The sequence below is a fragment of the Trematomus bernacchii genome, unplaced genomic scaffold (assembly GCF_902827165.1).
Source record: "Trematomus bernacchii unplaced genomic scaffold, fTreBer1.1, whole genome shotgun sequence".
Classification (NCBI taxonomy): Eukaryota; Metazoa; Chordata; class Actinopteri; order Perciformes; family Nototheniidae; genus Trematomus; species Trematomus bernacchii.
This window is the reverse complement of record NW_022987695.1, coordinates 223,740-239,391: the sequence shown is the minus strand read 5'-3', so window position 1 is coordinate 239,391 and position 15,652 is coordinate 223,740. Positions and strand designations below refer to the sequence as shown.

Below are 15,652 nucleotides of genomic sequence, written 5' to 3'. Positions count from 1 at the left end.
CCTTATATCCGTTAGCGCAGCTAGCTAGCACCAGATGCTAACAACAACAACACGTAAGGTGTGCCTCGCTCGCGCGAGTCGCGCCACACATACACACACCGTCCCGGTCCTCCCGATGGCCAGTCCGGGCCTGCCGGTGAGCGTGGAAATGTGGCAGGAGCGGGGCTGTCAGCATCAGCTTGTAGATGGTATTTTAAACTCGATGCGCTCTGAAACTACGGGGCGGTCGAGGACAAAAAATACACATGCGTTAATCGCGTTAAAATAATTAGTGGCGTTAATTTTTTTTTGCGTTAACGCGTTATTAACGCGTTAACTTGACAGCCCTAAATGGAATACATATATATATATATATATATCTTAGCTCTTAGCTTGACATGCTCGATGTTCAGTTAGCATATATGCTAACTGAACATGCTCGTTCAGTTAGCATGTCAAGCTAAGAGCTAAGATATATGTATATATTTTAGCTTGACAGATGGAACAATGCATGTACTCGCATTTTTACAAGAATCTGATTTTGTGTACGTTTTAAATATTCATTGAAGGTGTCTTTCACATTTGAATGTTTAAAAAAAAAAAAACATGTATTAGCTGCTATACTGACATGCACATATGTATAATTATATTATTATTTTAAGTGTGGTTTAAAGTTAAATGATATATAGTTATTGGGTAGAGCCAAGTAACCCAGGTGGATGCAATCAGGCCTCTGTTTTTAGATGGGGTTTGTGGCCATGCTGTAGGCCTGACATTTAAACCATAGACTGTATATATAAAGATTTAAACTAGCTGAAGGGCTTTCTGTTCGAACCACAGTGACATCTAGAGGTTGTTTTGTGCATAACATGTCAACCAAAAGGGTAGAGCTGGCTGAATCAGATGGAGTTAAACTTTTTTTTTTTCCAACAAGATATCAAGACACAAAATGTGCTCTACCAAATGGTGGCGCTGGCAGTTAAAGGGTTACCTTCTGAAAGTGAGGAAGTATGACCAGCTTTGTCCCATAGGATTATACAGGCCAGTCCATTGCTGCTTGTTTAAGAAGTTAACTATTTCCAATATTAAAGTCACTGAAATTGTATTCTATTTTATTCACCTATAGACAAACAACACAACACTCCGTGATGGAGCACGCCCAGAGCTCAACAAATTGGACTCGGACACCTTCCAGTGTCCATTTTGTGAAAGGACCGGGTCATACCCTGGTCTGATGGCTCATTTGCAGAGCCACCAGAGGGCACTTGTGAAATATGGAGGTAAGTACATCTATAATCCTATATGATCATTGTATACTTCATCACATTACATTACATGTTACTTGTTAGATGTGTTTAATGCCTCACACATTATGGATACATGTGTTATTTCTGTGCCCCAGGACATCCTTGGTGTAAATTAATTTTGAATTATAAATTGAACATTAAAAATTTGATTTATATTCAGGTTATGAAGTGTTAATAATGCTGGAAAAGTATCCTTATTTGGGGTAGGCACAATATAAGCATAATCACACATTCAATCTGCAAAAATTCAGTTTATAGGCAAAAATATTATTGTTGGTGACATGATTATTTATTGCTCTCGCACAAACACCTTGTTTCAAATTGCATATTTACAAGAAATTCATGTTGGTTTGTTTCTAGAATCCTCTAAACCACTTTCTGTCTCTTTTTAGGTTATAATGTTTATAAATGCCATCTCAAATGTGTGGCCAGCAGCCATTATCACTGTGGCTTTTGCCCAAGAATCATTGGGAGAAAGGAGATGTTTATTAGTCACTTTAAAAACTGCTGCACTGAACATCCAACTACGTTGGCGGCGGCCCCAGCAACCACAACGACTACTCCAGTGATGGCCCCGACGACTCCTCCAGTGATGGCCCCGACGACCGCTCCAGTGATGGCCCAGACGGCCGCTCCAGTGATGGCTCCGACGGCCGCTCCAGTGATGGCTCCGACGGCCGCTCCAGTGATGGCTCCGGCTGCTGCAGCAACATGGCACAATATTTCCACAGCCCCCAACATTTTGATGTCAAAGCGCAAAACCACAACATGTTATTTTTGTAGCCTACAACTAAAAAGGAACATTTTTCACATGATGTTCTGTTCAATAAATGTTCATTGAGGAAAACGGTATCAGTGTCTTATTGTATATTCATCACAGTGAATGCTGAACTTGCCGGACCATATACTGTAGTTGAAAGTACACAATGAAACACTGGCTTGCTTGTATTAAATCAATACAATTCCCACATGCCCTACCCCGGAACCTGCGGTCTTCAGACTCTGGCCCCCCGCACCAACCTGCGATCCTTCGGGGACAGAGCCTTCAGTATGGCAGCCCCCACTCTCTGGGACGCTCTCCCTGCGGAGATCTGCAACATCCCCACGCTTGCCGCCTTCAAAAGGGCCCTCAAGTCTGCCAAGGTCTTTGGCCCCAAATCTATTTGTTTTGTCTGTCTAATGGCACATTTCCACTACACGGTCGGCCTCGGCCACGCTCGGTACGGCTCGGTACGGCTTGGCCTTAACAGGGCCGACTCACTTCATGCTGCGCTTCCATTACAGTTTAGGAACTGGGGTAGTTACAATAGTAACGCAGTGTAGGCGGAGCCGTGACGTCATCTTCAATGAGAACTCCAGAAACACAACACAGCCGTTAGCTGTTAGCACTCAGAGCTCACAGCTCCTTATATATGTTCAGAAACTAGACAAAAGTTAAACAAGTACACACCACAGACTGCCTGTGTCATGGTGAATACAGTCGCTGCTTTATGTATGTCTGTATAGGCCGTTGTTGTGAGTGTGGACGGTCGGAGCATATACTGCGTTAGCTTAGCCAATCTCCATCTAGAAAAACACCCATTTTAAAAGGTTTTTCGCCTGCCGTCTGTCTGCAGACTTGACAAAGCATTAATTCATGGTTTTTACTAACCGGTATCAGTATGTTGTTACTTCGGCATCATTTTGAAACGTGTATTACAATTAAATCACGGTCAAATATGTCCATCTTGTTGTAGTTGTAGCCCCTTGCCAGCGCTCCTCTCTCTAGTTTAGCATACTCAGCCCGACTCAGCCCGACTCAGCCCTGTTTGTTGGCCTCGATAGAACCACAATTTTCTCGGGCCAGAAAAGACGTGAAAAAGTGGCCCGGGCCGGGCCGGGCCGGAACTAGGCCTAGTGGAAGCGCAACCAAAAACGGGCACGGCACGACACGGCACGCTTAAAGCGAGCTCCGCGCTGTAGTGGAACTGCGCCAAAACATGGACGGCCAGGGACAGAGACAGGGTAAGAAGTAACTGTTCGTCTGACTGCCTTTTGTTATGTTTGTTTCTACTCCTGTTCTTTTTAAAGCGACCTTGGGTCTCATGAAAGGCGCTATATAAATCCAAGTTATTATTAATACATCATTGGAACGGTAAGAATCTCAGCTACAACACTGACTAAAGCCTTCCCATCTCCAGTATGCCTACATGACAAGTATTTTTATAATATACAGAAAACATATCTTTGACTTATTGCAAAATTATAAAATGAAATTCACCCCTGCTGTCATTCTGGCTTTGACTGTTCAAATGAGATGTCAACCATCAAAATGGGATAAGGGGTTCCAGAAATATCACTGTGCAAAAGACACCGGCCAATTTTAACCGATAATAGTATGGGAAGGGGGGTATGACCGAATGCAAGAGAAGAGACAATCATCAAGCCAGATACCAAGGTATTTACAACAGGCAACCACTTCAATTACTTTTCCTTTATGTTATTGTTATTTGGTTTTTATTAGTGCTTTTGTCGTTTTGAAGGAAATTAAAATACTGTATTGAGTTGGTTTCTTCTGTTTTGGAAGCCTTGTATATCTTTTTGGTCTTGTTAGAAATACCCCATGGTAAAACTGTGTTCTAGCAGCAGTTAAAGAAGCTTAGTTTGCTGTCTTAGACTGCCAGATGTATTAAGATGGTTTGTTCACAATTTACACATAAAACCTAAATGTTCATCTGTTTATTGTTCTTCTTCCTTTATATTCAAAGCATGTTGATTGTCTATTGGCTATATCTTGACATTATGTTAATTTGATCATACTTGCCATACATTTATTTTAATTGATGCGATTCCTTCAAAGGTTTTGTAATAGACCCCTAGTACTTTTAATTTATAAAGTAATAATAATACATGTAATAATAAGCTCATTAGTGGCCTGACTGGCCCTCCTAATTTGTTCCTTAATGACCCCATGATGTGATTATGTATATCTTAAAACCTTTAACAACTATATTTAGATGTTCACAAATATCTACATTTATGTATAAAATACATGTGTAGCAGTTAGACAAACATAATCAATAGATTATCTCATTAATACCTATTTTATATATTAAAAAAAAGTTTACTAAACCACCGTTTGTTGACAAAATGATTTGGGTTGAAAGTTATACTGTTGTGTCTCAAACGGATAGACTAGGTTATTCATTTATTTGCCTAATAGTTGCTTAAAATGCTACAATAACATTTGCAATTCGCTTTTAATCTGCCATGTACGGTAATGTCTCTCAGCCACCGTAGTGTCGTGTCAGGTGGGCGTGTCGTGTAGTGGGCGTGTCGTGTAGTGTCGTGTACTGGCCGCGGCCGCAGCTAGACCATATTGGTGAGCGGTGTGAACAGAGCGGGAGCTGAAAAGGGAAACGGGAGCTGAACCAGAAAAGCTCTCGCGAGGAGCTAGAAAGTGAAAAGCGCCGGTGTGAAAGCCGCATGATCATCTCATATCAACAGCAAGCACAACATGATTTAGATCACATGGGTTTTTTCTTATTACAAAGGAAATAAAATACACTTTTTTACAATCTGTTTGTTTACAGCTTTGGCCATTTGTCCATTCAGTCATTTTCAATATACTTTTTTTTTTTTAAAGCCTGGTTGGCATCTTGCTAGGAATCACATGTTCCTACTTTTCCGATACAAATGATGGCCACCACCAGCGTAAGTAAAACTGTAGTACCTCAATCTTAAAATATCATATAATGAAGAATATGACGTCTTCATGAGTCATTTCAAGAACAAATAGAAGTTAACGTGCCATTTCATAAAACCCATAGGTATTAACTATATGTTAGTAGTTACAGTTAATTGCATTTCTCTGTACAATGTTTAACCTTACATTCTCTTCTTTCACCTGCACTATTTTATTAAAATTGATTGTACTCTGTTTCATTTGCACTATTTCAAGTTTTTTATTATATATATTTTTTTGTCTTATGTCCTGTATATATAATATGTTGCATTGTTGGAGGAACCTAAGATTTGCATTGCCATAACTACACTGTAGCTGCTGTGCACGTGATAATAAAACCCTTGAATCTTGAATCTATACTACGTGTTGCAGCCATTACACTCATATTGGAGTTATGCATAGAAATCTATCATGGCTTCTGGTTGAGAAACGTCTGCAATCTGGTGTTATCACTTTTCTCAGAAATGTCCAATTTGGCAAAAAAAAGACTGTATTTTTATGATCAAATATTTTACACAAGAGACGAGCATGACCATAAGACTAGACAAGCTACATCAGGCCATCTACTGGCACCTACACCCAGGACACATCTTCTGAACTCTTCTGTGACTTATGCGGCTTTCACACCGGCGCTTTTCACTTTCTAGCTCCTCGCGAGAGCTTTTCTGGTTCAGCTCCCGTTTCCCTTTTCAGCTCCCGCTCTCTTCACACTGCCCAGAGCTGCCGCTGCTGCGTCATGACGTCACAGTTTACGTCGCTGATTTTCTCCCACAACAACAACGGGCCGGGGACTGCATCGGGTCGATGATCGTGTTGCTTTTAATCATACGAAGCCAGATTAAATTAAATAACGACTTCTCCAACCTTATACTTTTCTCCAGAGTGCCGTGGTTCATTGTTTATTAATGTGTTTCAGCGGCATTTACCGACCGCTGCAGTGCTGGCTGCTCTTCCACGGGAGTTTATTTTCCCGTTAGCTCCGGGTTAGCTCACACGGCTCTAAAATATTCACTGTCTGACTGTCACACAAGCAGCTGATACATATCCCCAGTTCCCCTTAAGTGAATGTGTGTCAGTCTGAATTGACGCTGTTTGGCATCACAACGCTGTTATGAAAGTTTCTCTGGTATAACATGGGTGATGTTAGCATAGCAACCGAAGCTAAACTGACTACTTGCTAAGCCGTTTCCTATAGGCACATTTTACCGGCGTATTTCTCATTATGATTCTACTTCTGATAGTCGGACATGACAACCTGTATAGCCAATGTATCTCCACAATGATCAATAACAGCGAACGGATGGTCAAAGTAAGGTTTCCTGCACGCCTCGACGTAAGAGACGTAAGCGACGCCGCGTCATAGCTCCGAAGCTCTTGCCTCTGGACCGCCAATTTTTTGGAGCTGGAAGTGAACCGCATTCCGGAGCTATGACGCGCCGCCGCTGCGGTGTGAACAGGAAAAACCGGCGCTTTTCAGGCTCTAGCTCCTAGCAGGAGCTGGAAAAGCGCCGGTGTGAAAGGGGTATTAGAGAGCTACAATGGAACTCATTGCCAAACTACCTTGCTGACATAGAGTCCAGAGCCTCTTTCAAGAAGAGATTGAAGTGCCATCTACTAATGAGCATGTACCCCTTGTGAACTGTAAACCCTAATTTAATATAATGTCATGCTTTGTACTGGTGGGTGTCTTGTGCACTCATCCTTGGCTGAGTTTGATGTTGAAAGTGGATGAGATTGTTCATGATGTGTGTGATGTTGTTAATGATGTCAGGACTTATGTCTTGAATGTTGTTGTGTTGAGTATTATTGTTGTATTGTTTTAAGTGTCGGACCCCAGGAAGAGTAGCTTTTGTCAAGAGCAAAAGCTAACGGGGATCCTAAATAAACATAGATTACATGTCACTTGTTAGACACTTTTATCCAAAGCGACTTACTTACTCAATACTGTGGCCAATCCCCACAGGAGCAATTTGGGGTGAAGTGTCTCAGGGACACAACGACATGCACCAACGCACAACCCACTGCACCACACGCCTCCGTTAAAAATAAACATATGTTATTTGTTATATTTTGAACACTAGATGGCGTAATGGGGCCACAGGATATAATTGATGTCCCTGGTTCAGGTGGGTGATCTGGGACTGGGAAGAGCAAACAGTTTTTTGACCGTGTTTGTTGGAAAATGAATGGTATTGAAAGCAATGGAGATCACACGCGTCCAACTAGTTTACCCAGTTCAGCCATTCCCTCTGTGATATTGAGTGGCAATAGTCACCACACTACGTGTTCAACACACCTACCCACATTGCTTTTTGTTGGGGTTTTTAAACCAGCTAATAGAGTGGTGCAGTGACGAGTCCTAAAACCCAGAAGTGAGTTAGCATTTTGCCGACGTCACGCCAACTTAAGATCCATATTCAAAAATACAGATTCAAAATGGTACAAGTTGAAGCGTTTGTTTGAACAGTTTGCAGGAGGCAGGTACTTGCTTTCAAGCAGAACAGGGCAAACAAACTTAGAGGAGTGTTCACGTGTTCGGCGTAATGACGTAAAACGGCCTCCACAACTTCTGTAGTCCTATTCAGCCACTTGTTAACAACCATCGTTTTTCAGACACGTCAACTCTTCAAAAATCACCAGTGGGGTCACTGCTGATGTATTTAATGTCGTAGAACAAGCATCATATAATAGTCAAATAACTGTACGGCACGTTATTATTAAAGCCATACTTACAATATTGGCTGATGGCCTGAAAGAGAAGAAAAAAAACGAGTGTCATTCAGAAGAAATTCATCCATTCAGAGGTAAACCACAGCAATGATTCCTAACCTCTTGAAGGGATAGTTTGAATGTTATTGGTTGGGGTTTATTGAGGTATTTATAAGGTATAGTTAGAGCTTATGGCAAGGTTAAGCACTGAAGATATTCCAAATATACCGTACACTTAGAATTATCTTTCATTATTTACGTTGGGTTTCCCTTTTTTGGGGTGCGCTCCGCCATCTACTGTAACTGATACAATGCCTATAGATAAACACCTCATACAACCCCACTTCTAAACATCCAAACTAGCCCTTTAAAGTCACATGATCAGTTCTCTTCACACTGATTGTGTGTGAAGTGGATTACCGGTCCAGGGGAAACCAAAAGAACATCCTTGACCTGAAACCAGGCCGTGTCAATTTGGACAGGAGGAACTTTATCAATAATACTGGAGAGTAGACTTTAAACACTTTTCAACGAATGGCAGGTTTGTCTTATAAGTTTAACTTGAATCTTGTGTGAATTTGTAAGTGTCATTTACTTAAAGCAGGTTTGTTATTCTTCCATCTATTCTTCTCTAATGCACCTTAGATAAAACATCAGTGATCCAAAGCTTCAGCTCAAAAGCATCTATGTTAATAGTTTAATAGCATCCTTCATTTCCTGTTGATTGCACATGCATTGCACATGCACTTTAGTCCCTTCAAAATGCATTTATTGGAATAATAAACCCCTGAGGTCTTCTTACTTCTGTGTATGCGGCACCGACGCTTCCACGGACACAATGATTACTACAACAACTGCAAAAACAATTATTATAATAATAATCATCTTTCGGTATTTCATCCAGACTGAAAGAAAGAAAAGATCAATCAGTCATCTCATCAACAGCAAACACAACATGAATTAGATCACATGGGTTTTTTCTTATTACAAAGGAAATAAAATACTCTTTTTTTACAGCTTTAGCCATTTGTCCATTCAGTTATTTTCAATATATATATGTATTTTTTAAAGTCTGGTTGGCATCTTGCTTGGAGTTACATTTCCGATACAAAAGATGGTCACCACCAGCGTTGCCAGAAGGGAAAAGTAAAACTATAGTACCTCAATCTTAAAATATCATATAATGAAGAATATGAGTCATTTCAAGAACAAATAGAAGTTAACGTGTCATTTCATAAAACCCTAGGAGGAACCTAAGCTTTGCATTGCCATAGCTACACTGTAGCTGCTGTGCACGTGATAATAAAACCCTTGAATCTTGAATCTATACTACGTGTTGCAGCCATTACACTCATATTGGAGTTATGCATAGAAATCTATCATGGCTTCCGGTTGAGAAATGAAAAATTGGAAAATGTCCAATTATGATCAAATAGTTTACACAAGAGACGAGCATGACCATCAGACTAGACAAGCTACATCAGGCCATCTACTGGCACCTAAACCCAGGACACATCTTCTGAACTCTTCTGTGACTTAGAGAGCTACAATGGAACTCATTGCCAAACTACCTTGCTGACATAGAGTCCAGAGCCTCTTTCAAGAAGAGATTGAAGTGCCATCTACTAATGAGCATGAACCCCTTGTGAACTGTGAACCCTAATTTAATTTAATTTCATGCTTTGTACTGGTGGGTGTCTTGTGCGCTCATCCTTGGCTGAGTTTGATGTTGAAAGTGGATGAGATTGTTGATGATGTGTGTGATGTTGTTAATGATGTCAGGACTTATGTCTTGAATGTTGTTGTGTTGAGTATTGTTGTATTGTTTTAAGTGTCGGACCCCAGGAAGAGTAGCTTTCTTCAAGAGCAAAAGCTAACGGGGATCCTAAATAACCATAAACATATGTTATTTGTTATATTTTGAACACTAGATGGCGTAATGGGGCCACAGGATATAATTGATGTCCCTGGTTCAGGTGGGTGATCTGGGATTGGGAAGAGCAAACAGTTTTTTGACCGTGTTTGTTGGAAAATAAATGGTGTTGAAAGCAATGGAGATCACACGCGTCCAACTAGTTTACCCAGTTCAGCCATTCCCTCTGTGATATTGAGTGGCAATAGTCACCACACTACGTTTCAACACACCTACCCACATTGCTTTTTGTTGGGGTTTTTAAACCAGCTAATCGTTAGCATCATATAATAGTCAAATAACTGTACGGCACGTTTAGAATTTGATCCTAGAGTGAGCAACATTCATTAGTTTAGTTTTATCAATTGTTGATCTGCAGTTCAGCGTCAAGATACAAATTGATTTGCAGCTTCTTAAGAAAATACGAATTAGGATATTTTGGGTATTATGATATAATATGTTACTAAATGGATTCTAACTTTAAAAAACACCGGTTTCAACCTCCTAATAGCTTCTTCTTTTTTACACGTGAGTACTACTAGGTAAATATCACTTCACAGCCACTATAGACAGAAGGTTTTCACATGGCAATGGCTTATTAATGTAGATATTGGAAAACTGTCATCTGAAAATAGAAGGTTATTATTAAAGCCATACTTACAAGATAGCCAGCTGCTGTCCTGAAAGAGAAGAAAAAAAACGAGTGTCATTCAGAAGAAATTCATCCATTCAGAGGTAAACCACAGCAATGATTCCTAACCTCTTGAAGGGATAGTTTGAATGTTATTGGTTGGGGTTTATTGAGGTATTTATAAGGTATAGTTAGAGCTTATGGCAAGGTTAAGCACTGAAGATATTCCAAATATACCGTACACTTAGAATTATCTTTCATTATTTCCGTTGGGTTTCCCTTTTTTGGGGTGCGCTCCGCCATCTACTGTAACTGATACAATGCCTATAGATAAACACCTCATACAACCCCACTTCTAAACATCCAAACTAACCCTCTAAAGTCACATGATCAGTTCTCTTCACATTGATTGTGTGTGAAATGAATTACCTGTGCAGGGGAAACTCCAAGAACATCCTTGACCTGAAACCAGGCCGTGTCATTGCGGTTGCAGATCAGCATTTTGCTCTGATGGAACAGAACGTCTACGGTGACGATGACATTCGGGTTTTCCACGAGTCTCCTGCTTTCAGGCACAAAATGATCTTTGTCGTAGGTGTGATGCATCACCACCAGAAAGATTGGTTTCCCACCTGTGAGCACAGAGATAATGTTGGGAAAATACTGAAGGTACTCTTCCAATATCAGAGTACACATGATAACAAAGGTTTCCCAACTGTAGCTGTGAACATGACAGGATGTATGATTACCTAGAAGAGCATCAGGACTGTTTGAGGCATATGATAGCTATGTGATTAACATGATGATTCAGCCTCTATGGAGATAGACATATGACAAGCATGATCATTTCTGACGTGGAGCTAATCTGAAGTAAACATTGAATACTGCTTTATATTCCTCCATCTTGTGACTGTGTAACTCCCTCTCTTGGATATCAGCATGTGAAGGACACTGTTCAGGAACTAGTTGATGCTCTGTATGTGATGACTACTTCCATTCTGGAGAGGATCACAAATACATGGATCCTGAGATTGAAGCTCAAGCCGGTGACCAGTGATTATTAACATTTTGAGAAAAGTCAGAATTTTGGAAAAAAAGTCAAAATTTGAGATTTTTGAGAAAAAGTCAGAATTTTGAGATTTTGACCAAAAGTCAGAATTTTGACAAAAATACCAACAAATTCTCTTTTTGTTTTGACTACTTCCATTCCTGAGAGGATAATAAATACATGGATCCTGATATTGAAGCTCAAGCCGGTGACGAGTGAGATTTTTCTAACAGATAACACAACGTTTTTTAACATTTCCCTGTGTACCTTTGAATAACCAGTGGGAAATCGGCCAATCATCGTCCTAGACATTTCCTACCTGGGATTTTGTCCATTGCCTCTCCGATGTCTGTTCCAACTCGAGACGCGATGGGACAGAAAAGCACCAAGTAGTCACTTTGTTCAGGAGAGATCACCTCGATTTGACCCATCCCTTTGAGGTCATTAACATAGGTCTGATGAGCACCGTTGGTACATCCTGCCACGGAGACATGGAATTTCCTCCCCAGCACTAAACACAGAGAAGATTTGTTTTGAGTAATTTTGTTTAGATTCATACCACAAACCCAGATGCAGAAGAACCATGTCCAAAAGTGTGACTTAAAGTTTCAAAAGCCACCAGACTCCATTGCAAAAATACAGAAGTGAAGTTTTCACATCTTCCCATAATATAACGGACCAATATGCTTGCTTTTGTTCTTGACCTCTCTGTCATTATTAACGACCAGAGATCCAGTTGTAAAGGTGTATGTTGGTTTATCACAACAACCAACTCCTATCTCACTGCATTTTATCCGTTAAACCATTAAAAAAGTATCAGAAATATTAGCAAAGCAGCTTTATTTTAATGACTAAATGTAGTGTATTGTCTATAATACTGGAATATTGCAGTCTTGAAAGAACACCATGGTGGAAAAGTACTTATTTTGTTCACTTAAAGCCAACTTTTTTGTCTCGTGTTCCCCTTGTGCTGGTCACTATTCTATACGAATCACTGTTATCTGTGATTAAATAAGATAAGATGTACTCTCTTGATCCCAATTTGGGAGATGTTTGCGTGGCAGCAGCATAAAAGACAAGGCGTTGCACATAAGAGAAATTAAAAGGGTAGAAATAAAGAATTTTAAAATGTTATGTTAAACGTTTTGTTATTGTATTTAACCCAACTGCTCCTTAGATGAAAATCACTTGTATACCTCACCCTTAATACAAATGTATTTAAACTTGACATTTACACTTATTGTGAGTGAAAAATAATAATATTAAGACTCACTTCTAGCAGTTTCAACATCTATGTTAAGAGCTTTTATTGAGACACTTGACACTTGCTTGTCTTTCATAAGCTTTGATAGTTCTGGGGGCGGGACACCAGGCTTATGAAAATTGATTTTAAAATGTTTTTTTGTGTGGAAATACTGTATATTTCAATCCCTAATCTTTCTTCCTATCCCCTGCAATACCCTTAAGCACCTCTAGGGTTGGGAACCACTGACTGAAAGGACCAGTGTGTAGCTTTAGTGACATCTAGTGGTGAAAATGCAGATTACAACTATGATCTGCAAGAATTATTATCATTTTTCGATGCCAACCAAGAAGAAAAAAGCCTAAAAAAAAGCCAATTGAGGGTTTCCATTGGAATTATGAATATTGGGGAGAAGCTTCGTAGCAAGCACAACGTTATGATGGTTATAAGTTTAGTCCAGCAAGATCAAAGCACAACCTTCTTCATAATCATGTGATTGTGTAAATATTATATTCCATTTCTGACAATAATTCCGCCCTGTCCTACACATAGGTCCTTCAAGTTAAAGTGCCCACACCCTGAAACTAAATTAAAGTCGTATATTTAAAGCTGTGTGTGAGTATTAGCAGCAACTGAGCTTTGAATTTTGAAAGTGAAAGTATTCATCGTGCAGTAAAATGGCCCCTCTTAGGGTGTTATTGTTATATAACACAGGCTGTATATCCTGCTAATCCTTACATTTGACGCGGATAAATTGACATGTAAAGTCATCACATTTAGAGACACATGCTTTTCTTTAGACAGGAAGGACGAATTGTAATCTGTAAAGTCATTAAAAATGTCGTAAAAAAATAGGCCACCTCTGAAATGTGTACAAAGTTGCAAGAATGATGAGTAAATGTGTACATGTAGTTCATTTCTAAAGACACTTCTTACCCTGTTTCTGTCTCTGGCCGTCCATGTTTCTGAGGAAGATAAATGGAAACCTTTAGTACACACACTTCAAACATGCGTCACAAACACTCTTCTCTATCTCTTAAAAAAGCGTGCGTTAGTCCGTGAGAGTATATTAAAGTGAACTTAGAACCTGCAGAGTTACCCCGTTAAATGGTAGATATGCAGCAGCCTTAAAAGAAGAGTACTTACTGAAAAGACTGATAGTTTATCTGGCCTGGCTCTTGCATGTTGCTCTGCTCTTTCACTTTCCCTTTCTGCGGCTACGTGCTCTCTGGTGACTGCTGCAGGAAGAGGAGACACTGTGTCTGCTCTCATAACATGTGACAGCGGTGGGAAGTACTCAGGTCTTTTACTTGAGTTAAAGTAGAAGTACTCCCAAAGTGATTATAGACTTTCATCTGTTTGGTATTTATGGACAATTAAAAATATTATAGTCTGTGTCCATCTGATCTGTGTGTTTATAGGTTGAATTTTGTGAAATACCACACTGTAATGTTCCCTCTACTCTGTGTTAACGCTGCTTTCTGCAGGGTTTCCTAGATCTTGTACTTGAGTAAAAGTAGAAGTATAGTCACATCTTATATTTGAGTTAGTAGAAGTACTCAGATCTTGTACTTGAGTTAGAGTAGAAGTACTCAGATCTTGTACTTGAGTAAAAGAAGAAGTACTCACATTTTGTACTTGAGTTAAAGTAGAAGTACACAGATCTTGTACTTGAGTAAAAGTAGGCTAGAAGTACTCAGATATTTGACTTGAGTATAAGTATAAGTACTCAGATCTACCAGAGTAGGAATACTCTGTTACAACTAAAAGTCCTGCATTCAAAATGTTACTCAAGTAAAAGTAGAAAAGTATTATCATCAAAATATAGTTAAAGTAGCGACAGTAAAAGTATTCATTGTGCAGATTGGTCCATTTCAGAATAATATATATGATATGTTTTATAATGATTGATCATTAAAGTGTTCTCAAAGCTGGTAAAGGTGCAGCTAGTTTGAATGACTTTGTATACTGCAGGGTAGCTTGTGAATTTACTCCAGGTGGAACTAAAGTCTGATTTAACACTTGATTATATTTCACATCATTCATCCAGATCAGTAAAGCAACTAAAGGTTTAAAAGTATTTACTCAAGTACAGTACTTAAGTACACTTGTACTATACTTGAGTATTTCCCTTAATGCTACTTTGTACTTCTACTCCTCTACAATTCAGAGGTAAATGGTATTTAATACCTTTAGTTACTTTACAGATGTGGATGAATGATGTGAAATATAATCAAGTGTTAAATCAGACTTTAGTTCCACCTGGAGTAAATTCACAAGCTACCCTGCAGTATACAAAGTCATTCAAACTAGCTGCACCTTGACCAGCTTTGAGAACACTTTCATGATCAATCATTATAATCAAAGGTGAAATAAACTGTACATGTCAAATAGAATAAGATGAGAAAATTAAATAATGTACAGGAATGAAGATCTTAAATGCAACTTTAATTATTCATCCTTTTACATTTAAATCTACTCAGTCTTACAGCTTGACCCTCAAAGTTGATTTAATTTAAAGGGGACCTATCATGCAAAATGCACTTTTGTACGTCTTTTCTACATGAATATTTGTCCCCGGTGTTCCAGGGAACTCACCAAGTGTCAGAAAACACAACCCTCTCTATTTTCCTCCATACCCAAATCTCTAAGAAAGGGGCTGCAACGGATCTGATAAAAACTGATCCAGATTTGAACACTTCAATGACGTCACAGAAGTGGCGCTACGACTATTGGGCCAACTCTCCACCAATCAGGGGAATGTGAGGTTGGGCCACGGCCGGCCATTGCCACTCGAAAGCGCTGGAGACGCTGTAGTACATATGCCAGGCCTGTAAGTGGCGCTGTAGTCTGCCACAAAAGCAGCGAAGAAGACTTCCCGCCCATAGTTACCATGGTTACCCTTCTGTTTATTCTCCGCTGTGGCTTTTTTTCTCCCTCCCCGGTCAAGATGTCCGTTAAAGTTTAAATCTTCTGGACAAAATTAGAAAAGTGCCGGTCAAAGGTCTGCTTTGTTATTTATTGAGCTTTAAAACAAATGAATAACGACTCTATATAATAAAACACGGAGGACAGAGATCTCTTTTTCTCCCCCTCTTG

At 39.6% G+C, this 15,652-nt stretch overlaps 1 protein-coding gene across 2 annotated transcripts in view; it reads right to left on the bottom strand.

Moving 5' to 3' along the window:
* Positions 1 to 15,652, bottom strand: part of LOC117489245 — a 39,167-nt gene that overhangs the window by 10,701 nt on the left and 12,814 nt on the right. For both annotated transcript variants that reach the window (XM_034138435.1, XM_034138434.1), the window contains exons 8-10: positions 10,293 to 10,311; positions 8,522 to 8,624; positions 7,744 to 7,759 (exon numbers count right to left, since the gene is read on the bottom strand). In XM_034138435.1, coding sequence (XP_033994326.1) covers positions 7,744 to 7,759; positions 8,522 to 8,624; positions 10,293 to 10,311 — 138 coding nt within the window. The remainder of the gene's footprint in view (positions 1 to 7,743; positions 7,760 to 8,521; positions 8,625 to 10,292; positions 10,312 to 15,652) is intronic.